This window comes from Coloeus monedula (assembly GCF_965178545.1).
Source record: "Coloeus monedula genome assembly, chromosome: 8".
NCBI classification, from domain to species: Eukaryota; Metazoa; Chordata; class Aves; order Passeriformes; family Corvidae; genus Coloeus; species Coloeus monedula.
In genome coordinates, this window is record NC_138788.1 from 19427729 (window position 1) to 19452894 (window position 25166).

Here is a 25166-nt window from a genome sequence, read left to right on the forward strand (position 1 = left end):
GTACCTCTGTGAGTCAGTCAGGTCCTGGCGCAGTCAGCTACGTGTGCTATAGCTATGAATACATAATATTTGTACTCACACCTCTCTGTCTGCTTGCTGCGCACATTTCTACACCTGTTGAAAACGCTGTGTAGGGCTGAGAATGCAAGGCACTGCCCATACCAGGTGCCCACACACCAAGGCCTGTTGCACAGCACCCTCAGTGCTCATCAAGACATGGAAGAGATCAGGGTTAATGTCATGCAATCTCCTCTGTAGAAGGGAAGCCCCCATCTCCTCAAAGCTTAGCACAGGTATTCTAACAAGCTCTATGTGTGGCCTGCGCTAGGAAGTATGTTGTGCCTACTGTCACCTCTCTTCAACTCCTCTCCCAGTTCCTTCTTCCACTGCAGAGCAAGGGACTATGGCAAGAAGGGTCAGAAACAGTGCCCAGTATCATGCTGGTTTACATTAATGAGATACACACAGTGTAATCCAGCAATGGAATCAGCTCTACAAAAGGAGGTAATAGCAGGCTGCCATGAACAGAGCAGCTCAGGTAATTGGTTTATCTATCTAGAAGCAGTAGTAGCAATCTCTGCACAGACAGAGTAGCAGTAAAGTCTCTTCCTTAAGGCTATTTCCTTTGTCTTTTCAATTGCTTGCACATCCATGTGAAAGAGAGAGAGAGAGGAAGAGAGAAAGAGCTAGAGAGAGAGAGAGAGGGAGAAATGTTAATTTGTGAATTAATGGCTTTTCTCTGCGGAATTGTAAATTCAAATGTCACCTCACAGGGTGACACTACGCTGGGCTGCTGAAGAAGCAATGATAAGATCCCCCCCATCCCCATGCCGACATATACCCATGCCCCTCCCCTCCCTGAAAGATAGCTACGAAGTGGAACATGCTACTTTTAATTTGCTGTAACACCACAGCAGAGGGATGCAAGAATGACTGCTTTCCAACCCTCCCTTCCACAACAAGCTGGGCCACATCTTTCCCTTTCCACCTCTACCTCCTTCCACCCCCTCTTCAACCCCTCCCATTTTAAACTGTGTCCAAGACAACACATTATCTCAACTCCCCCCACCCTGAACTAATCAAAGGATGAGCTAAGGGAGGGCTCTTTAGAATAGATGCCTCTGCAACCCTCTCCTCTCCTGCAATAATCAGGTGAATTAATGACCCTGAAGTTAAAGTGAGCGCTGATACTCAGGCGTTGTGCGGCGTAGGGGAGAAAGCCTTCATTGTTTTCGAGCAGGAGGCGGGCAGCAGCAAGGGAGATTCATGGATGGAGATTGAATATGCAATTTTCTTTCACCTTGCCAAGAGCTGCCCCTGGGCTGTGCCTGGCCTAAATTTTTTTTTCCTCTTGCCATCTCTGCCTTATCCGGCCCTCCCACCTCCCTTCCATTCTTTCCAGAAAATTACCTTCAAAATTGATTTCCACTTTTACAAACAAATATAATGGGAACATGAGGGGGGAAAAAATCTTGGGCTGTGATGAATTAGGGCTGTCAGGTGCTTCCAAGTCTCCTTTGTTTTTGTTTTACTGCCTGTTAGGTTCTTTGTTTTTCCAGCAACTGGGAATAATGCCCCTGCCCACACAGTCCCTATGGTCCATGGCTACCTTCACAGGGTATGGCCACCACCTGATGTCATCACTGTGTTATCCCTGCTCTCCATCACTGTGAGCAAACAGCCACTACTAACAGACTGCCCCTGCCCTTCACACCAGGATGCAACTGATCCCATGGAGACACTGCGTGTCCCACACTGCTGGTGACCTGGGTCCTACAGCCCAGGTACAGGTCTGTCGATTTGCCTCTGATCTCCTCCTGTTCTCCTGTTGCCTTAGTCAGCTGATTCAGCTGACGGGCAGATCTCAGCTCTTCCTGTTCTGACAGATCAGCCTGGGTCATTGGCATGTCACCTTGACCCATGTTTTGTCTCAGTGCCATGTCACCTTGATTCCACAGTAGTATTGCCCTTATGTCTCACTGCCATGTCACTTGAGCCCAAAGCAGTGTCATCTCTCACTGTCGTGGCATCCTCATCCACTGTTATACCAACAACCAACAACCCTCTAAAATACCATTTGCCTGCACATAGCCAATTATTTCTGATTCCTTTTGCAGTTGATTCTGTCATCCATTGCACATTAACCTGGGATCCTCATGGATTCAGACACTGTGCTCCCTCTGACTTCCATACACTTTACATCCATGAAAAAATGTAACAGTCACCTCCCTGATTGCAGGCAGACCCAAAGTAAAACTCATCTAAAGTGAACAAGAAGATCCAGAGAGACGGGCATCTAGCAAAGCTGGGGAGCAGCCTTTGCACAGGTAGACTCATGGAGGAAGCAGAGACACTGGGAGGAGTTGTAGCTGCCTGACTCCTGTTGACACATTAGCTGCAACAACCCCTCCCAAGAATGAGTCAAACAGTGGAGAAAGATCTAACCACAAACTAAATACCCATAATAAACAGTCAGAAAAGCACACACTCATGGTACTCACACAAATAAATGTAAAGAAAAGTTCTATGCACAGGTAACACCCACAAAACCTAGCAAATAATATTAAAGACACAAGAATGCAAACTGGGACACACAGAGGTATAAATGCAGATGCATGTCAATTAAATGTAATTTCTGAATAAATAACTTACAAAAGTATATGTACACTAACTAAATGAAAACCTATAACTCAAAGTAATTTCCTTGAATTAACATGTACAGAATCAAATCATGTAAACAAATACAAGCTATTTACAGAAATAAACAGCCTTTATACAGGCAAGAACAACCAATATGTGTATATATATGTAACATACACACAAATATATAACCTCAATGCAAATACACATCTGTACAAAATATATACAGAAGTGCACAGCACTAACAGGCTACATATTCATATCCAGCAACCACAAAGATACAGTGATACTCCAAGTATGTAGCAACACATACACTCAGAATATACATACAAATATACAACATTCACATATATGCTCAAAATGTGAATACAAATACCTGGCATTTATAGAAATACATAGCACTAATACTGAGCCATACAAGCCCAGACATCCATACGATCCACAGTATGCATTCTCCTACTAGGCAATATTATACACAGCTTAACATACACATTTTCCAGGTCTCCATAGGCATGCACAAAAATACGGGTCCAACCTGCCACTCACCCCAGTACATAAGCACAGATAAGTAGAAACCAGTGATCCTAACATAGAAATACAAAAAACAAACAGGCGTGCATTCCTAGAGACACAAATACACAATCAGAGATGCACACAAATACAACTGAAGCCAGACCAGCTTGTCTTCAGACAATACCAACCCCTGCCAAACTAAGCAGCACTATAAGCTTTAGAAGCAGGGCATTCTGTCCAAACCGCTTTCTGTGATGTAAGCTGTTAACTCTCCCTTACCTGACTTCCTCCTGAGCAATGCGTACTCCCCAAACTCCCAGGGTCTGTGCAGACATGCTCACACAAACACACGTATCCTGTTTCTCCTGCTTACAGGCTGACCTCCAGATTCCTGGTGCAGCAGCCCACATTTCTGACAGTGCTGTGCTGCTTATTCATTGTCCTCTGCTTTATCCAGTTTCCCCCTCCTCTCTTTTTCCGTATGTACTCTCCCTTTTCTGACATCCTCCTGCAGTTTATTTAGAGAGGTGCAGGATGAGTAGTAGCAGGTGCTTTTCTTATGTTCTTCCAGGAGTCTCACTAGCCAAAGACCTTCAGGAGGGAGAAGTGGGTGGCTACCTAGAATAAACTCCCTCTTCAATTTATATTTTCATCTAGAATGGCAGAGAGTGTTACGTAGACTTGTGTGTATGAACACAGTGAGCCTGGTCCCCTGTGACCACTCCTGTTTGCAGAGATACACCATTGCTGCAAGCTGCCAGCCACTGGAAGCTCAGCCACGCTGCATAAAACAACACAGTCCCAGGGAAAGTAGGAGAAAGACATTGTGAGAAAGACTCCAGAATCTGCTCAGCCCATCTGCACAGCCATAAACTGCTGTGTGCACACCCCACAACTGTGTGTGATGGTTGGAACATGGGGTTAGCACCTGAGGCAATATAACTGCATGTGTCTCCAGTGTCATTAAGACTATTGCTGACCTGCAGTAAAGCAGTCATATAGAATAGCACAAACAGGTCAGCTGTGGTGACAAAAAATCACACTGTGAAACAATGCAGGCTTACCACAGACAGTAGTGCTGTTCTGTCACCTGCAGGGGTCCAAACACACCCTGTTGTCTTCAACAAGTATTAGGGTTTGGGGAGGACAGAAATACACCTAATATGCCCAGAGATGAACATACATCAGGTCATGACACGGTCAAGTGGAATGACTCACTCATACTCTTTGCAAACATATGCAGGCAGCATAGCAAAAATGAATGAATGCATTTCCCTACAGGACAGTTACAGGCTAGACCTCTGCTCTAGTACAGCTCCAGCACAAGCAAAGCATCATCATACTGCAGATGACAGCATAAGCACACTGTACGTTATGAAACAATCCCAGTGTGCTGTGGAACACTAATACCATGCTTCATGAAAACATACTGTTCTGAACACGGTGCTGCAGTGACATAGCTGTATTGACTTCACTGTCATGGCCAGGTGACAGTCTGTTTTCAACCAACATGTTACATCAGCTGCAGCAACAACTCTATGAATTGCAGTGACAGCACAGTAGAAACTGCACCAGTGTACCAACAATTACCATGTTGAAACAACCTTACTGCATGCCGTGATGCAAATGTACCACAAGAAACAATTCACAGCTGCTTCTGTGAAGAGTGTAATGGCCTTGAGTGTAATGGGGCAGCAGAGCAAGTAGTGATACAGTTAATCTCATCATTAGTGTCACAAACCCACAACCAATAGTGATAGTTACAACAACAGGATAACCACAACCACAACTGCCTGCAAAAACATACTGGTGCCACTGACAATGACACAGTCATCTGAAATGTCATAGCTACATCTCTCGAATTATACTATCACTGCCACTCTGAACAACACAAATGGGATCATACTCACAGTGGCATACTCAGCTGCTGTATATCTGCTCAAAAACTTAGACACGTTACACACCTCTCCACTCTGTGTTACTTTCTATTTGAAAAATCTTTTGAACTCAAATCTTTAAAACAGTCTATGTCCTGGGGCAGTATTTTAAAAAACAGCTTTCAGTACTGGGACTGTCACAGATTTCCCTGCTTCACACTCCACCGGAAGGAGACATTTGTAATTTCCCAACATGAAAATGAGATTATGGCAAGGTAGGAAAAGTCCCAGGCTGAACACTGTCAAAACCCTGCTCTGTACTCCCATTTGGAGTGAGGAAAGAGAAAACCACATGTAACAAAAGCGCTGATTTTCAGTAGAGGGTGTTGTGGCAATAACAGTCAGAAAATTACATGAGCAGCACTAAAGAGAAGGGCAGTGATGTTGCCTATCCTATAGCTACAGAATTTACAGTGCAGATGCTCCTACAGCTAGTGGGCAACACCCTGTTTGGCACAGCTCAATCCCATTTGGAGAGTATGGCGAACCATCTGCACTGACCCAGCTAACACTTTCTGGAAAACACCACCAGAACTGCAGAAATTTTGGTGACTCTTCACTGTCCCCCTGCGCTGACACAATCCTGCATTACTGGGAATCAATGTAACTCACTCTAATCATCAAAATGACAGGTGAAGAAAGGAAAGGAGAGAATTCTGCCTTCTCAGGTTTGCTCCTCCATCTCTGCTGGGGATTCCTTTACTGCAAACAGCCTGAGTATTATTGCCATTTAAAGTAGTAATCACTCCGTCCCGTCCTCTCCCACAAACCTACTGCTGATGTTAGCACTGATCACACTAACAAGCCTTTGGGTTTTATTACTACTGATACTAAGAATACTGGACACATTGCATCTGCTCCCACCAATAACAGGCTGCAGATATGATCCCTGCTAATGCCAATAATACTGGGGGATATTATCTCTGCCATTGTTGGCACTGCAGATATTATTGCCAGTAATGCTGTCAAATACTACAGATACTGTCAAGGACCAAGATTAATAATGCTGAGAATGTTACAGAACCAACCTCACTGGAAGATGAATCCCAAATGAGAATTTGGGTTTAGACAGGACGTCTGTTTGCAGCCTATTACAGAAGGAAAGGGCCATGTCTCATAAGAATGCTTTTGTAAAAATCGCCGAAGTTTTGCCCAGCTGAAGATGCTGGGGCATGCTGGCAGCAGTTTGATATGATGTTTTCCTGTTACAAATTATCTATCTATATCCATCTATCTCTCTGTGTATTTATCTATCTTTCCCTTTCTCTGCATTTCTCCTTTTTTCTCCTTCTACATCTGTGCTCAAGACTACAACATGAGTGATACTAAGTTTTTGTTTGTGCGTCTGGGTCAACCCAGTTCTCATTCTTTTAGCTATCAATTAAGGGGTTATGAAACAACAGAAATAGTTGCATATTTTTCCCCTGTATCGTTCTGGACGTTATATTGCTGCTTCTTAGTCTGGCAATGACCCTGCTGAACATGGTTGGCCTGCCATCACAGAGTACTACAACACTCGAATCATGAAGAGCCAGGAATTCCTGTTTTCAGATGCAGCTTGATATTTTAAGACCCTCACTGGTATTGGGAAAGTCATTACATGCTGCAGGATCACATCTGCCTTTGGAAGATGGTGGGTGGAAGTGCTGGGAAAAGTCAGAGGGAAGTTACAGCTCCACTGGCAATGCCCACAGACCGCAAGAAATGCACACACTGTGCTACACAAATGGTGGTGAACTTTTTTAGTAAAATTATTTTTAAAATCGCAGGAGACAAACTCTGTCTAATCTATTACATAAGTCAGAAGTTTTGCAATCACTGGTTAAAAACTGAAACAAAAGAGTAATGTGGTCTTAACAAGGTAAATCCTGACCATCCTTTCTTGGCATTCGCCTGAGGAAGGCATACTGAGTTTTGAGGAAAGACTTGTGACCAGTAGACACTCAGAGCTGCTTCCCAGCTAGCTCTCTCTCAATGCTATAGGTTTCCCAGGCCACCCTTGCACTTGCAACCAGTATATTTGGTAGGCTGGGATTCCCACTCTTGCCTCTAACCCCTGTGAGGTTCACACCTGGCTGTCAGCGTCCATCTCTGAGCCCACCTCATGCATCCGTCTGGCTCCTTCTGTCCAACTCGGGAGTTCTGCTACATCATCTTGACACATAATTATCTCTCCTCTTCTTAATCATCTGTGCTACTGTCTAATGTAGGCACCAGCTGCAGCAAGGAGGACCTGGGGGAGGGGGTGTGCTCAGATAGAAGCTCCTCTGTCTTTCTCCCACCCTGTTCCCCCCAGCCAACACAGAGGTTGCTAACAAGGTTTTCATAACTGGTGATTCAGGAGCAGCTTGGTACTTCCCCTTTCTGCTGAACTGTATTCCTCACAGAGGAATGCTTGCAGCAGAGCTGGTCCAACAGAGCGGAAAGAAAGAGAGAGCAGTGCTGCTTCTTCTGCCTCCTTTAGGGAAGAACCATTCCCTAAATGCTTGGAAAGTAGATGTGCAAAGCTCACAAGGGCTTTTCAGTGTGAGAATAAACCCTGCAGTTAAGAAAGAAACACCAACAAAGTGTTCAGAAGCTCTGGGAAATACTGAGAAGGTGTATGCATCCAGCATGAGCATAAAAGAAATACTCGCATTGGATCTCATGACAGACTTTTCCTACTCCCCATTTCAAGTAGGAGCAATCAATCTTCAGAGCTACAGAGAAGACTGCCCAGGAATGAGTGCAGGTCACTGGCTTTGCAAAACTTCCCCTCGGACCCTTCTAACCTTAGGACCTAGCCCTGCAAAGGGATGATATTTTTCAGCATTTCTGAAGGCCACTGTGAGCCCAGATAACTCAACTCACAGAGATGTCCAGCAGCTAGCTGGGGGTCCCATGTGAGCTTTCTCTGGGTCAGAAGCACACGTCCCTGCAGCAGATATCTGGGATGGCAGGATTAAGGCTGTTATCCAAGGCAGTTGCAACCATGTCATATAACTGCCACCTAAAACTCTGAGAGCTAAAGACAGGTAACATCTGCAAGATTGTCTAGTTGGTACCTTTCTGATTCCTAGTGGCATATGTGGGCACTTGGCCAACAGCAAGGAGCTGCATAGTGTCACTTGCCTAAATCAAATCTGGGATGAATTAAGGACAGACACAAAGAGTAGTTCTTACTGTCAATATATCATTGTGAAGTGTCACCGACTTAGATGGCTGCTCTGTTGTTTCTGTGTTTAATTGTACTGTTCCAAAGAAAGCTCAGGTTTTGAAGCTGGAAGTGACTGTGTGGCTGCATCTAGCCTGAACAGTAGCTAAAGCCAGATTGAGGAGCTTCATTTCTAATGAGATGTGGAGGCACCATGTTGAGAGCTGGTGATCACCACGTTGGACTGTATGAGAACAGGGATTCACAAAACTCCCAAATGACTGCCAGGAGATCTGCACAACCATTAGAGAAACGTGTCATTTAGTTTGAAATGTCTACTTCCTGTATAGGTAATGATGGGAAATGCTGGAAAGGTTTGCAATACTTGTAGTCTCTTATTCCTGACATTTTTTGACTTTGAGGCATTGACTCAGCCCTCCCATTGCTACACTTTTCTCTTAGCTGGGCCCTACTGCCATCTAGCTGGGAAATGGATCTTCCTCTGGGGCCCGATCCAATTTCCAATGACATCAGCAAAAAATCTTCCCATTTGCTCTAATAGAAGCTGGATTGGGTCCTTGCATCTAGTTTTACTTTGCATTAGAGAGAAAGGGAATATGATGACTGCCTTTTATTCCTAGGATTATTGTATTTATTTGGATCAAAAACTTAGAGATGTGAACCTCATCAGAACCAATGCTGAGAAAATTACTAGCAAAATGTCAAAATGCAGCATCTGTCTCAGGAGGGCTTTCTCTTCTCACCACATATCACAGAGAACTCTCATGTGCTCTTGCACTGGACAGCCTTGGGATTACAGCACACACAGCACACTGAGCTACCTGTCCTAAGAGGTCTTTCCAAGCAACAAGCAACTCAACATACTGAAGTCAGAGCTGAACCCAACAAACTGGTTAGTCAGTATTCTTTTAAAAGTTCACTTCCTGGCCCTCAATTTTAGAACAAACCAAATTAAAAGATCCAGATTTAAGGAAAAGTGTTTAGAAGCCACCATAAGAGCACCAAGACCTCACCCACCCCTCCAGACTCAGTCTATGGAGGCTCCAGCTTTTGATTCATTTCAGGATCTTTGCCCTGAATACTTCACAGCAAGTAGGAAGCAAAAGGAGATAGCTTAGTCCTATTTCCTTAGAGCCTTAGTGAAAGGGTTAGAAAACAACCTTAGGGTCACAGTACTCAGAAGACCTCCTGTTTTCCTTTCAGACTGTTTCAAGCATGATAGTTCTGCTGCGGTAGATGCTACCCGTTGAAAACTGGGCCCTTGTGATCACCAGCTAATGTAGCTCATGGCACGTCACAGGGCAGGAACTTGTTTGCAAGGGGGATGAAAGACAACTCCCACATTGCTGGTGCTTCTCCGAGATGGCATTTAGTTTGAAATCGAGTGAGTCAGGGAAACCATGTTTACCCACAGTTCAAAGTCCGGGCACCTGCTGGCACCTGGGGAGTTCAGTTCCAGCCGTTTCCAGCAGTGAATGAACTTGGGATCAGCTCCAGCAATGGAGACGGCTCTCTGCCTGCTGAGCAGATGTCTGGAGACGCAGCCTGTCATGAAAGGGCCTCGGAAGAAGAGCATTCCAAGCCAGCAGGGCAGTGGCGGGGAACTGGTCTCTGTTGCTAAAACTGATCTAGCCCCTGGAGCAGCTGCAAACCTTGGCCTGAAATTGGAGCCTGTACATGGGGACAAAGAATATAAAAGGGAGGATGAACTTCTCCCCTCCCCCTACCTTCATCACGTTTCCTCTTCTCGCCATTCGACCGAGGAATCCCCAGGATCCCGTTAATGGAGTAAGAGCCCACTGGATCATTGGAGGCACTGGAGACAGGAGGGGATGCTGTGCTGGGCACTGGACAAAAGGAAAAGGGAAAAAGGGCCATCAGGAGAGCAGCACAGCACTCAGGAATCCCCAGCTGAAAGCTATGCATGTCACCAGTCTAATAGGAAAGCCTGGGCACTAATCAGATTCCCGGTCCCTCATGCTGAAGGACTTACTCTACTGTATCCCAGCAAAGCTGCATCCCAGCTTTGCTTATCCATTTCTATACTGTGGCTTCACAGCCTTCCAGTACAGGGCCATTAATAACAAGCGTATTCCATCAAGAAGCTAAACTTTGTTGTTACATCCCTGTTCAGAGCAGGCTTTCAAGGTAACCGAGTGAAATGCTGCATAGGTCACATTCTCTAGTGACTTCATAGTTCATCCATATTTTACCAGATCATTTCCTCTCAGCATTTTTTCACCAGGAGTGCCCGTGTTCTATCTTAGGCAGAATAGCCTCTTACATGCCCACCTGAAACACTCAGTGAAAAATTATCTTCTTAGCACAGGTTAGAAGCACTTCAGTGCTGGACTATTAAATTCAGTTCCCTACTAGAACAACTGGTTGGTGATACATGCTACCACCCAGATTAATGAAAATCTAGTGCTTTCTTTTTGTACGGACCAATATCAGTAGGCAGAATACTCTGGCCACTTGGCTGTTCAAGATTGCTCATGAATTTCCAATATATCAAAAATGACAAGTTATCCAGATTAGAAATGATCCCTTCATTATAATCAGGCCTTTAGAAGGTAGAACAGGTAGAGCTGTGCATCCAGCAGGCATATCTATTGTGTCCCAGTGTGTCCCAGTAATGGAGAGAATATCCCAATTCTCTTACAGACCACTATTCATCATTCAGCTCATAAAGCATTGACCTGAAGCAATCAATACTCCTAACACAAGCCTTTTAGGATGTAGAAGAACCTTTCAACACTATCCAATGTAGACCCACACTTCCCAGTACATCCCAGAGCAATGAGAGACCCCACTAGAAGCACTATCCCAGCTCAACCATTACATTCCCTAGACATTGCACTACTGTTCCAGGAAGGAATAATATCTGCCACTCCATCTGTCGTGATCAGTGATTGCCAGTCCAATGAGCAAGCCCAGATTAAAAGGGCATCCAGAAATGCTTTTCCATATTGGCCCAATAATTCCATTGTACTCCTGAATACGTTTTGTGTACAGGATTATATCTACCAGCTCCGTCCCACGCAGATGAGCATTTTCCAGTAAATCCTTGTGTAGCAGCAGGTTATTCTCAATAACCAACAGAATCTAAGAAAGTGTTAGGCCACAAATAAGCCACTGTATTTCACAGTATCCCAGAATACTGCATGTTTTTCTTGCTCTGATTGGTCACTAGATAAAGCTATGCTAGCTACAGCAGACATATCCACCATACAGATCAAAAGAATCTCATCACACATCTAACACAGTACCTTTAAATAGACTAGGAGACATTTGGTCCCTGTATTACAGCCTCCATTTCTGTTCACCTCAACAAACCAGCAAAACATCTCCCCCAGCAAAAAAAATTTGCGTTTTCTCAGTGAAATACACCCATGGGATACCTGACTGCAGAGCTAGAGCAATGAAGAACTTAGTTGTGAGGCAGCTGGAGTATCTTACCCATGTTTGTGTATTACTAGCGCTGAGAAATGGACCAGTTCTAGCAAAGGGAGAGGAGAGAAGAAAAATTCATAGGGAGGAAAAAGAGAGTCAGAGTAAGGACAAGAGAAAAGGTGAAGACTGGTGCTTGGACAGGACAGCAGTAAATACTTCTCTATAGGGAGATGAAGGAGAGACCATGAACGTGAAACGGATGTTAAGGCAGAATCACTTGGGCAAACCCCTACTTTGGGCTAGTTTCTCTGTGATTCACTTCTCTGCAATGTAACAGGGGAGACAAAGAATAGAAAACTCTGATTTCCATGGAGGCTTCTTTCCCCCCACCCCCTCCTCCCTTTTGCTTTGCTTAGCATCTGCTTGTCAGACTTTGTTCCCTCAACTAAGCTTCATTCCCATTTCCACTTGACCTGTCACCACCCCTCATGCCGGTTGACTTACCAATAGTATGTCCTGGTGCAGTCACACCTGTCCCACTCCCGTCTGGTGTTGGGTGAAAAGGTTGCTGAACTTTGGTTCTGATGATCCTGGAAAAGAACAAAACACATTCAGAGCTCAAATGCATCTTCTCTGTGCCTCTGCAGACCCACAGTCCCAACTATCAGAATCTGAAGGCTTGATCTGTGCTCTCAGTGCATCAGAATGGCTTAATTTGCCTTGTGGTCCTGATTCTACAGCTTTAATAGTCCAGCTCTCAGAGAATCATCCTTTTTCTGCTCTGTCATCTTTATCCCAAACTTGGGTGTTCACTGCATGAGGATGGTGTTCAATGAGCAAGCTAGGATCTTCCGGGTGCTGACAGCTGCATTGTCATTCATGGTCTGATCTGTGAGCATAATCACAAGGCAGTCTTTGCAGCTAATAGAGACATTGCTGAATTTACAAATGGTGTAGCTTTAATTTTGCTGTCTACCTGAAAAATACCCTTCTGACTGACTAAATGCTTTGAACTGTGGAAGGCTTGCCCAAAGCCCTTGCCCTTCATAAATGAGAAGGTGAAAACAGAAGGCATCTGTAGGGAGTGGTGGTGGGATATAGATCACCAGGAAAAAGAAGTTCCATCAAACAGGGCAAAATCTGGTGTTTGTCAAGTGGTGAATGAACACAGCATGGGAACTCAAAAAGACATCACAAAGCTCATAATGTAGCTCAGAATGACAATGAACTGAACTGTAATTGTCAGTGCTCCATTTCTTGTTACATGAAATCTTTCACCTCTAGGTCACTGGTTTAAATCTAACTGAGGTCAGTGGTGAAAGAAAATAACTAGTACCTAGTACCTGACTGCCAAGGTCCCTGACTACCAGCAGATATTGGGTGTCTGTGATTTGGGAACAGCTGTTCCACCAAGGAACTCAGCAAATAAGCCATGACCTGTGAAGGCCCAGCTTCCTTTCTGAGATTAAAACAATCCTCTCCTCTCTTCAGCCAGTCCAGTTAGGGTAAAGGCTGCAGATTCTCTTTAGCCCGGGTTTCTGGAACTCTCAGCCCTGCACTCTATTGGCTTTATTTTCTTCCCAAAAATCTCTCCAGAAAGTGAAAGCAAATAGAAGATTCTCCCTGCCCACTTGAGAGCTTAAAAATTTGTTCTAAAGAAAAAGTTGGCAAAACTTCAAAGAGCAAATGTGTGACTAGTGGGTGGTATGGCATGGATAGAGATAGGTAGAGACGTTGTGAAGGCAATTTTAAAAAACCACAGCTCCTGAGAGTGAAATCTTTTTAGGAAATGAAAGAGAACATCTCAACTCAGCATGTTAGAATACTCTGCTACATGCTTGATAAAACCTGACCAGTAGTGGAGTGGCAGAGAGGCTGCCTGGGACATAGCTGGAGACGGAGAATGTCAAGGTTCTAGCTGGGGATGGAGATCCAAATCCTCACTCCATACAGACCGGTGGTACCAGATGCCCTAATCTACAGTTGTTGAGAACCTATACCAAAAAGCGTCTGAAGGCCTCAGGCCCAGATTCTGAGGTCATGCAGCTTCTACTAGGTGAGGAACTGATCTGAAAACTGTGCTAGGGCAAATTATATAACTTTTTTTCTTCTTTTCTGTTTTTTTCTTTTTTTCCCTCTTGTCTCACATTCCCCCTAAAACCCCCTGAAGTGCCACTCTGGTTGTTGAGTTTATTGATTTCCCCCAGCCCATAGAAACAGAAAAAGGGGATGGGGTGCAGGCAAAGGGATGGAAATAGAAAGCTATAAATTATTTGTGACAGGAAAGCAATAGTGCCAGAGTGCTGAGCACAAGTCCCGTGTCACTATTAGATTCCTTTTAGCCTGATGACACTGTAAAAGAGGTTAAGTGTCTGATGGAATCGTACACCTTGGGGGCAGGGGCAGTCCAGGAGCAGAACAAGCCACAGAGAGCGGGTATATCAATTCTCCAGGCCAATAATATTCCCCTCATTGATCGCAACACAAAGTTCAAAAATCTCATTATAGCCAGGCAGTCCTGGAACTTTTTAAAAATCAATAGAGTGATATAATGTATGTATACTTTGTATAAATGTTTCTATCCATCCATCTATCCGTCTATCCAAAATCTGCCTGAGGGTGTCTAACTTAACCTACACATTATACTGTGTTATGTTCTATTGTAGTGTAGCATAGTGAATGGATTAGAAGATTTCCCCTGCAGCCTTAGATGACATATTATAAAATGTCCTGTTAGCACTGAGGTGACATCAGACGGTTCCATTCATACTGAGATATGACATCAGATTTACCATTTGTACTGGGAGATGGCACTAGACAGCTCAGTTTCTACTGAGGGGAACCATAAGACGAGTCTAATTATACTGAGATGGCAGATCAGGCTGTGCTGAATCATGCTGCATGAAAATCGCGAAGTTTCAAAAAGCCATTTAGAGTAAAAACAGCCTGTGAAACGCTGCAGGTATAAAATGCCTGTCCATAATATTCCAAAAACCCAGGCAGGGGATGAAGAGGAAGGTTCAATTTCCTTCCCCATTCAGTTCGAGGTCTCTTGGCTGAGAACACCAGTTAGTGCCAGTTGTGACTGTGTTTACTGAGATGTGTCCATTAGGAACCGGAATGAGACTCACCAGCTCATTGCACCAAGTAGCTGTCAGCTGGTAATGATTTTCGGTCACTACCAAGCAGGGCCAGATTTCTGCTAGTGACCCAGAGGTGAAAGGCTCTGTTCAAGAACATTCCCTTCCTAAGAATGAAACTGGTTTTATGTCAAAAGGAAGTGTCCAGAACCCATGAGCAGAGGGGAGCAGTTCTGGTTGTGCAGCCTCCAGTGGCTTGGGTCAAATAATTTTTGGCATCAAATGCACAGTGAACCTAATGAGGTCTCTGGTAGAATGTATTTTCTATGGCTAAAAGAAGAGGCAGGTCTTGAAAAGGCTCTCCCCAGCAGTGTTACTTTGCCCTAAAGTCATGACAGAACTCTAGTGTTGTAAGGAAAGAGCAGAAATTTCAGGATCTTAATGCTCAGTACAGAAGACGGCAGTGCATCCCCCTGGGTCGATTCACTTAGGGACAGTGATAAACAGCAGGCTAGCTAGGCAGCACTGCTGCTGCTTTAAGAGGCTTCAAGTGAGTCTGTCCTACACAAGACCACCTAATGAAACAGCAGATGAAAGATGAACAGAGCTGACCTGGCCCCGTAGCAACAAATGCAGCATAATAATGCTGTCTTTAAACCTCGGTGTTGCTGAAAGCTTCTCGCCCTTGCCAGGGATTGAAATACACACTAAGCCAGCTCTGCTGCCTCAAATCTAGGATTTCTGGATTACTGCTGTATAAGAGGTCGCAAAACCTCAATCACTTCTTGCTGTCTTTGATGGCTTGTTCTTGCCTTCAGACACTGGAGAAAGACAAGTCTTGCAGACTACATCCTCATCCCTTCCCAAAAGCAGAAGGGACACAAGTCCTGGCACATCAGTTAGCAGTGCTGATTTCTTGAGATGGATGCCGATATTTTCAAGCATCTTTTTCCGAGAGAAATCGACCCTTTGGACTAAATTCATCCCTGCTTTAATTCCATTACAATCAGTGACTCCAATAACAGCATTTGTATTTAATTAGGAACATAAACTGGTGCTTACTGTAAATTCCCATTTTTCATTTTCCAGTGGGAGATTTTTGCACAAGTTGACTACTTTGAGTTTTGGATAATATAAACAGGTTTAATACATAACTTTCTGAAGTCTCAGCAACAGGACATTTATAGATCTTTGATTGCAGTAAAGCAACTGAACTTCATTTCACAATCTGAATTTAATATGCAATATTATCTTAAGTAATGGCATATAATGTCATTACAGTAAAAAGTATCATGCTGTGAATTATACATCCATCCTGGAATTCATGAGTTGCCATAGTTGGCTTGTAGTAACTCCTTCTAGAGTTAATACTACATACAACACCAGCTGAAACCAACTGCTTATTTCCAAATGCCTTTGACTTTCTTAAATGTTCAACATTAGATCATGAATTTCCAATGTTTGATTTCTATTTCATCATTTTTGTCAGTTTTAATGCAATTCCTTTTGCTGATTCTGAATACAGATGCGCAGAAAAAATCTTCTTTTCTAGTACTACAATTGCAACAAGCTCTAATCGAGAGAGGTAGCAAGAAATATTAGAAGTTAAAATTAGTTGAGCCAGAGTGCTTTCTGAGAAGAACTTTCATTCCTTGTAAATAAGCAAGTAGAAAATCACTTCTAAACTTGTCCAGAAATTACTTGCTGAAAGAATTACAGATCACAGAAAACTCACCTTGCTTCTCTGACATTTCTATCCAAACTCTCTTATAGCCTAACATACTCTGTGGTTTCTTCTCTTACTATGGCTTGCAGAGTCTTTTGACAGTATCTCAAATAAAAAAAAAAAAAATCATACTAGGGCCGATCAGAGGAAGATAAGGTAGGATTGAATCATCTGGAGTCACAATTTAGCAATTCTTTTAATCCTGGAAGAACAAGATGAAGTTGAACTGAAGGAAAGATTGGTGTGTCCTGCTGCCTCAAGAAGACCTGACAGATTTCAGAAAGCACTGGTATCCTCACTTTGATCATGTTCCTTTGTCGTGGATTATTTTTGAGAGTGGAAGGATACACTCAGAAGAGCACCAAACTCCTTGTAATTGTTCTGGAGTATTCATATTTTAAATGCTCCATATTAGAGGCACATTACAAGACCCCAGGGTGTGCATTACTGGGCAATTAAAGCGGTTCTTGGAAGGCTAACATTGTGAAGCTTCAGCCTTTTCTCTGCAGTGTGTCCAGGGCAGTCTGTGATGGCCAAGGCACACACACCCTGCTGTGCCGCACTACTTAATTAGTGCCGGGCTTCACTGCTGAGCCACGGGCTGTGCCGGCGCTGCGCGTAAGGCAGCCTGCGGGGGACGCGGAGCAGGGCTAAGTGAGACAGTGAAGCCTTCTCTGCATCCGATGGCTTCCTACAAAAGGGCTTGTGACCATCCCAGTGATGCTGGCAGAGAGGGAGAACATGGGATGAGAAGAGGCAGCTTTGGGGTCTTTCGGGAAAGCCCCCATGGAACCAAAAATATCCCACCTGCAGATTGGTGCTGCAGAGGCATAAAGAGGTCTGAATGTGGCTTTGGTTCAAATAGGAGACAGTCTTATGTTTCTGTGCATAGGATGAAACACAGCTGAATTCACAGTTGAGCAAAAGAAGTGGGGGAGGGAAAGACTTGTTTGCACAAAGTTCAAAATGGAAAGTAAGCTTTGTAATGTGGTGAGGAAAAACAGCCAAGGGATTTGGGGGAGAAGGAAGGGAAATAGAAAGTCTGATAGTTAGAGCCTAATCCGATTTAGGGAAGGGCTTCAGTTCTTGCTCTGTCATGGACCTCTCATCAAGAGTTTGGACAAATGGCATTTCTCTCTGTGCTCTGTTTCCTGCCTGAAGTGTGAAGATAGGAGCTTTGCCGTGCCACCTGGGGCACAGTGAGGACAGCTGGAAGGAGGAGTGAAGGGCTCAGACTCTCTAATAAACAGGGGCCAAGTAAGTGCTTCAGCGAGCTGTAGCACAGTATTGGCTTCATTCTCCTGCTTGAAGCAGAAGTGACATGTACCCTGCTGACAGTGGCTGTACGTGAAGGGAAATAGGCAAAAGCAACAAGAATTTTATTTCAGCTGCACAGGCTTTGGTGGTCGTGTTTGAATTTGCAACAGCAGATGTAATTGGGAAGATCAGAGCTGCAGTTGCTACATAAAAGCCACAGCATAATTTCTCCTAGGAAGTAGGGTGGGAGCAGTAGAAGCTCCTGCTCTCAAAATCTCCTGCAACACGTAAAACCCTCAGAACAACAGCTGACATTGTCAGGAGCAGCAGACTCAGCTTCCTCGCTAGCTGGCCTGGGGCTCTGGCACTCCCTGCCAAGACAGCAGAATGCCTTCAAACCCTGCCATATTCAGGGGCCACAAGCAACATTCAAACTTGTTCCTATCGTGAAAATTGCATTTTCTTCTCCCTACGTTTTGGAAAAGGAGGGAGAAGAAGGGTCATCATGTACTATGTTAGTGTATAAGCGCAAGTATGACAGATAAATTAGATTGATTAGATTGATAGACCTAGAAGGTGCATGAAGAGGGATTATCTGTTTCCCCAAAGCTTCCAAATAGGTGAGAGGTCGAAATGGAGATGCCTTACATATCTCAAAACACAATCCCAGCCCTCTCTGAGAAGAATTTACTCTCTATCTGCTGTTAATCTGTGTAGGTCCATCAATTTCACTGAGGCTATACTGACATCATCCCTGCAGACATGGGCAAAAAAGTGTCACTTTGTTCCAGGTTAGCCTGCTCACTACAAACACGAGAGAAAGCCCAATCCTGCCCGTTTCTCTCACTGCATTTCTTGGCTGCACTTTAAGAAGACACACAATTCACAGCATCAGTTTTACTATCTGAAGGGCTTAGAGAGGAGCTAGGATTTTTTTTGTTGTTTTAAATCAGTGACCCATGATGACACCATATGGTTTTATTTCATTTAATTTGAGCAGAGCATTAACGTTCAGCTTCTAGCAGATCTCTACCCATTCCAGTTCTGCTGTGCTATATGGTACCAGTGCAGACATAAGGAAGAGGGGTGGAAGGAAAGAAAGGCGAAGACGTCTGCCTTCTGAGAGTAGGTGTGCCAGGCAGGAGGCTGGCCTGCCACCTCATTCTGCAGAGCGCTAACATACAACTTCATGCCCCTGGTACTGGTGACTGACAGTGGTCAGCCCCATGTGTATACATTGCCTAGCCTGACCTCCTAGAATGAATTGCTGCATGAGGCTATAAGAACCATTTTCCCACCTGGGAAATAGGTGTAGTTGAATAGTTGCTGTGTTATGCAAAGCTGTGGCTACTGAGCCATCAGGACCCAGGCTGGCTGGCTTAGAGCTGGCTAAAATATGAGCTATGAGCTGCTCTCAAGCAGTGACTGTAGCATAGAAATGTCCTCAAGCATTTCTACTTTTCTCAGGTGTTTCTACTTTCATTACACTCCGTTCACGTCTGGAAGGCTTTCTTCCAGCAATTCATTGAAATCCAAACATCTAGAAGATATCATACAGTTAACAAAATATTGGAAGCAAACTTGATCCTGGGTTTTTGACATCTTGGTTTTAAGGTGAATTAAGGAAATCTAAAATGACAAAAAGAGTTCTACTGGTCTTGGACGTAGAAACACAGGCCTGGGAGGAACCACCTCAGTCATCAGTTCCAAATTTTAATACCATAGGCAACCACGGAGCAGACATTCAGCTCAGAGCATCCATCAAAGTATCCATCAAAGCAGCTACAGATCTACCTTTCCCCCTCAACAAATTTATAATCTCTGCAACAGAAGACCAAAAGCTACAAAACCAACAAGCCACAGGAAGAGAACAGGAGAAAAACATTGCCAGTTGCTGAAGTCCCTTTTGCTAGCAAGACATTTCTGCCATGAAAAGGCCCAGAAATTTTTGAGCTCTTAGGAATGAATTGTTTTCTGGTTACACCTACACTGCAGTGATGTGTAGTTCAGAGTGTCAGCTCTGCAGTTCAGGGTGTCATCTTCTGTTACCTCTAGACTGGCCGGTTTGGGTCCTGCCAGCAGTGTTGCTGCAGCAGCGTGGAGCTGGCATGGGGCACAGCCCCACAAGCTGCCAGCACACAGTGACTGCCATGCAGCGTGGGCTGGAGCTGTCAGAACAGCGGCTATACCAGCAGGTGAGTTAAGAAGACCTACAGAAACACATGGGCTTGCCAAGGTTAAGTATCTTAATCTGGAGTATGGGAACTTTTAATTGAAAGCTTTGCTTTGAGCCCATTTCCAGTTATTAAAATTCAAGAGTCTGTGCTGAATTCCTTGTGGACATTCATTTTGATTAACAGAAGATATGTGTGTACTAGGAAGGGAGTCTTGAACTGGGAGGAATCAGATAAATGTAGATAACATTCTCAGCCCTGTTCCAAGTTATGCCATACCTGGTATTTTGTGTAAAGCCTCAGATCTTGAAGATAAACAATTAGTTCAGCTTTCATTTAATACCAAGGTATTTCTGGCCTTCTTAACTGCAGGGACCAGGTGGAAGTGGGACCTGGCTGCCTCCCAAGGGGCCAGAACTGGAGGCAAGGGAAAAAAAAATTCTTATTTACAGCAATGGGAATTTTATGCCAGTCTCTTCATTTTGGAGGTTATTGACTGAAGACTTTTTAACTTTTGGTTTTGACAGCATTGTGTATTAGCTGTGTATTATCTCTGCATCCTTCAAAGTGCTGCACTGCAGTACATGCTTGCATGTGTTGGATAAGTAAATGATCCCCTTTATAGGGGTGTCATTTTGTGTGCCTCCCTTATGCTTGTCAGGACTGGGGAAAATTTTCACGGTGGACCCTTTATCATTACAAGATTTTTGCCAAAATTAAAAAAAAAAACAAACCAAACAGTGCTGAGAATGTGTCTGTTTAATCTAATCTTATTTTTATCTTGGGTTTTAAAGAAATCAATGAAGTTGTAAGAAGAATGTAAGTCTTATTAGAATGGCAAAATTGTGGGTTTTCCCTTTAAAATTACCTTTTTCAGGTGAATTGGTGACTATGCTAAAAAATAAAAATAAGAATAACATGTTTCTATTTTATTGAAAAAGGAGGTTCCAACTGCACTGAAATGTAGCTGTAGAATTTTAATAAAGTTCTGATTCAAAACCACATTGAAAATACTCCATTTTCAATTGAATCAAATCAAATATTCAAGAACCTGAATCTTTCCCTTCCTGTTCTAGTCCTTGTTGCTCTTAGTATAATTTTTTCCTTGCTTTATTGTGCCGCCCAAAGCAGCTAAGCACAGGTGAGCACTTCAGGGTGTGGGTGCTACATGGCTCCCAGCATCAAGTTGGTGCCTGTCTCTGTAGAAGTCTCTTGTCTAGTTTTCATATTTATAGGACAAAGCCAGTTTTATATAGTGAAAAGATAATTCCGTAACCAGTCTGTTTGGCTCGTGTAAGTCACTGTCAGGCCTAGTGTTTAGAGATACAAGCTGTATGTTTATGTGTCCATATTGTGTTGGCAAATGCATTAACATTTCTTTCTTAGTATGTTTCAATTCACCACACAGCCAGCATACTTTTTTATCTTTGCCTGTGGGTCCGCATTTATGGCTGTGGCTACATGGAGTTAGACATTTGGGTCACATATTATATATGCAGGCTGCATGAAGAATTAATAAATATTTGTTCAACTATTTCAGGTTTTAACAGAGTTTTGTAGGAAAATATTCAGATGTGTGGCTTGTAACCATCTTCAGCTATCTATATGGATGTTTTTGTACAGCACTTACTTAGTACAAATAATAAGTCACAATCACCTAGCAGTAGTCTTTAACAAGGCTATAATATCTATGATGTAAGAGCTAACGTATCTGAATACTGATACATAATTAATGTGGAAACTTGCTGTGTTATAAGGCCCATACCAGTGTGTACATTTGCATAGTTGTGTAAGTTTGTGAATGCAGATCTGCTCTATTTTTAAAAAATGTATCTGGCTTCCATCAGATTAACTGCAGAACTGTGGGTTTCTGTGAGCCTTCCATCCTTTTCTGTTACCGTTGCAGTGGCTGGTAGAGTGCCCTAGCCTCTGGGTACCCTTTTCCTGGCTCCTGGATAAATACAGTCTCTGTCCATAGGAGTTAGCAGTTTAAGGGTTTATCTACATAAGGCTCTGCAAAATAATTTGAATTAACTGAATGTGTGAAATTAAAGTAGTCTAGTTAAACTGCATTACACCTCTGACTCCCTTGTTTAGAATTAAGGCAGCTTTAATTTAGTTTAACTTAATTCACTTTGGAAATGAAGTGAACTAAATTCAATTTAGGACACTCAAATTTTGAATGAGCACCTGAACAATGTTTTAATGCTTTTAACCAATGTACTTGCAAAGTTAATTCAGATTAATTTTCCTGTTTGCCCCTGTGTAAACAAGCCTGTTTCCTATTCCCTTTCAATGAAACCATCTCAGCTGAGACTCCTTCAACAACTCTGAATTGACAACCAACCTCCCAAGAGGAGCAGTTTAAATGATCCTCCCACACGCACAAGTGTTTCCTTATCCCTACATCCCCATGCAGGCAACTTTTCTCCCAGTGAGCTTTAGTGATCTCTAAGACTGATTTGTCTAGAGCTTGACTTGCTGAACCAGGCACTAGCTGGGGTAAACACAGAAGAGATGCAGCAATTGTTTAACACTATCTGAAGACCTGAGTTATAAATATTAAATTATTCAAATTTTGCAGTTTAGGATTTTGCAGTGGAATACTGTATTGCAAATTATGGTGTATTATTTCTGCAAATCATTATATTCTAGAGAATTTTAGTGATTTTATTCAGTTCCATTATTTCAAAACATGGTCCCCTTAATCTGAATCAAGTACTTGTTCACCTAATGAATCAGAATGCCTCTAGCTGTAAATCAACATGTATTTCATTTTTTAAATCTAACTTAAGTTCAACAAGATCAGATGCAGTCAGGATTCATAGGCAGAGGAATAGAGAAGGACATAGGCAGTGGTATTTAAAAAACTATACTCCCTTTACATTTTTTCTAGAATTTATTGTAGTCTGAGAAGACAGGAGGTAGCATAAGGTGAGCCAAAGGTTCTATCATGTCATTTTTAAAAGGCAGTTGCAAAATCAATCATGAACAAAATAATCTTAGAAGTAAGACAGAAGCATATTTTAATGCGAGAATATTAATATTTTTAAAGCATCGTTATGGAAATTTCATCTTTTTCATTACCGTCCTTAATTTTAAAACACACTGTGTATTTGGTCAAAAGATACCTTACAAAAGAAATGCTGTCAAATATCTTTATCACAATGCAAAAAAGCCCTTGAAAAATTGCCTTTTGGAAAATCTCATCTCAGAAAACAGCTGCCCTAAGATATTGCTAAAAAGTCAACCAGACAAACAAAAAACCCAAAGAAACCAGAGAAAGCCACTTAAATGTCCCAAGCCATGCAGTACTGTTTGATTAGATGGTTAGGCTATACTCTTTTGTGCTGGTTTTTATGGAGTTATTGCTTGTGAATAATGTTTTTGATGGCTACAGCAGTCTCAGATATTTGACTGATAGAAAATTAGCATGGTTTCACTGAAACAGCCACAGTATAAGGCAATAAGGAGACAGTCCTATATATTAATATGCTTGTGCAGAATGCACTTATGTGTATGTGGGCATCCATTTATGTGCAGCTAGCTAAGAGGATACCACTATAAGTAAAATCTAGGCTTGCAGAAGCAGTGACTTTCAGTGTGGCTGTGCTGCTGTACGGGGCTGTACTGATGGATCTGTGTGTGTGTGTGTGTGTGCTTGTGCATTTGTACAAGCAGGCCATTGCAGGTCTGTCTGTCTGCAGGTGTGCTCCTGCTTCTGTGTGTGATCTGGCTGCGCTGCTTTCTGAATATCAATGACCTTAGTAAAAGCATGTATGTATTTGTATCTGTGTATGCATCTATCTGCATATGGATGGGCTTGCACGGTGTTTATAGATCCATTTCTTTGTGTGGTTTGTGTGTCCCTCCTGTGAGATGGATGCCTTCTTGAGGCCTGATCTTGGTCACTGTGAGTGCTTTCGTTCCTGTAAAAAGCAGCCTCATTCAGTGGCAAAAACACAAACTGGGCACCAAGAGACCTGGATCCCCGTTGATGGGCTCTGTGAGTGACCAGAATCTTTTAAATCACTCTGTGCCTCGGTTTCCCCTTCCAGCTTTTTATGTGACTGAGACTGTGGACACACACTCCCTGCTACTATATAGGCATAACACAATGCCCTATGTGAATGGCTCTATCTAGTTCAGCCAAGATACTGAGTCCTGAGAGGACCTTCTGATGCTGTGCCACTGCCTCACAGTAACATTCATCCATGCATGTACCTGCCTTTGTGTGTTCGTGTTTGGGGTGTCCATCTGTGTACTTTGTGGCTGGCTATTTGTAGTTTTTATCTCCCCCGTGTACAAACAGAGCAGGGAAAGATGGAAAGGAAGGAGTTATTAAATGCCAAGCGGATATGCAATAAATCCCATTGATTTTACAAACTCCAGCTTGTCTTCAGTCTCTTTCCGTTCTTTATCCTGGGGGCATTGCAACAAAACCCTGTTTTAAATACCTTTTCTTTGCCTTCCTCCTTCTCCCTCCTCTCACTTCCAAAAAAGTGTCAATATTTTATTTGGATTTTTAACTTCGCTCCATAACAGTTGTTTGACCTCCTGACTCATGTGAGTCACATAAATTCTGGGACTTTATTCAGGAGCCATGTTCCTTCTATTGAATAAGCAATTTGGGAGGGTGAATTAATGACTTGTGCTGTTGCTGGAAAGTCCCTGAAGAAATATTAAAATTGCTTGCAGACTGAATCAATACTCACTGAACACCCGGCATGAGGACCTGGGCTTTTTAATGGCTACAAGCAGCGGCACTGGGTAGAGGAAGGGGAATTCCTGTACACATAACGCACGCAGGCACACACAGCCAACAGCAGCCTTCCTCCAGCCTTGCTGGCTGTTTCAATAACAGCATATTCTTGTGCACGCAACCTGCTATGAGCTGATGCCTGCCGTGCCAGGGAAAGGACTTACAGTCTGGTTCCCCCATCTCCCTCCCAAGAAGATCATGCAGGATTTGCAAAAGCTGGCTGTTTGGGCTGGGTGTTAAGCGCTTGGGTTAGCATGGTCTGGCACAATCTGCAAGGCATGAGGAAGGTTGATTATTTGTGGCATTATGAGCATGTTCTATGTGTCACTTTGCTTTTTTCTTCTCTAAAGAGGAAAGACAGTAGTGCTGTGTTAGGTTTGGTGTGCTGTTGTGGTTTGGGAATAGGATTTGGCTGTTTTGCAGAGGCACATCTGTGAGATGGTTCTGTGGCTTTCGGTGCTGAACAGTATTTTCATCTGTCCACGGTGTGAATTTCTTTTGTTTGTGATTTTCTGTAGGATTTCCTTTCT

General features: G+C 43.2%; 1 protein-coding gene across 4 annotated transcripts in view; it reads right to left on the reverse strand.

Annotated features, from left to right (window-relative positions):
• Positions 1-25166, reverse strand: part of PAX2 (paired box 2) — a gene marked incomplete at both ends in the record, with an annotated part of 84416 nt that overhangs the window by 38198 nt on the left and 21052 nt on the right. For 2 of the 4 annotated variants that reach the window (XM_082286087.1, XM_082286089.1), the window contains 2 exons: positions 9972-10091; positions 12142-12227. In XM_082286087.1, the coding sequence (XP_082142213.1) occupies positions 9972-10091; positions 12142-12227 (206 nt within the window). Of the gene's footprint in view, positions 1-9929; positions 10092-12141; positions 12228-25166 lie in introns of all 4 variants that reach the window. The other 2 variants (XM_082286086.1, XM_082286088.1) reach the window with 1 other exon arrangement.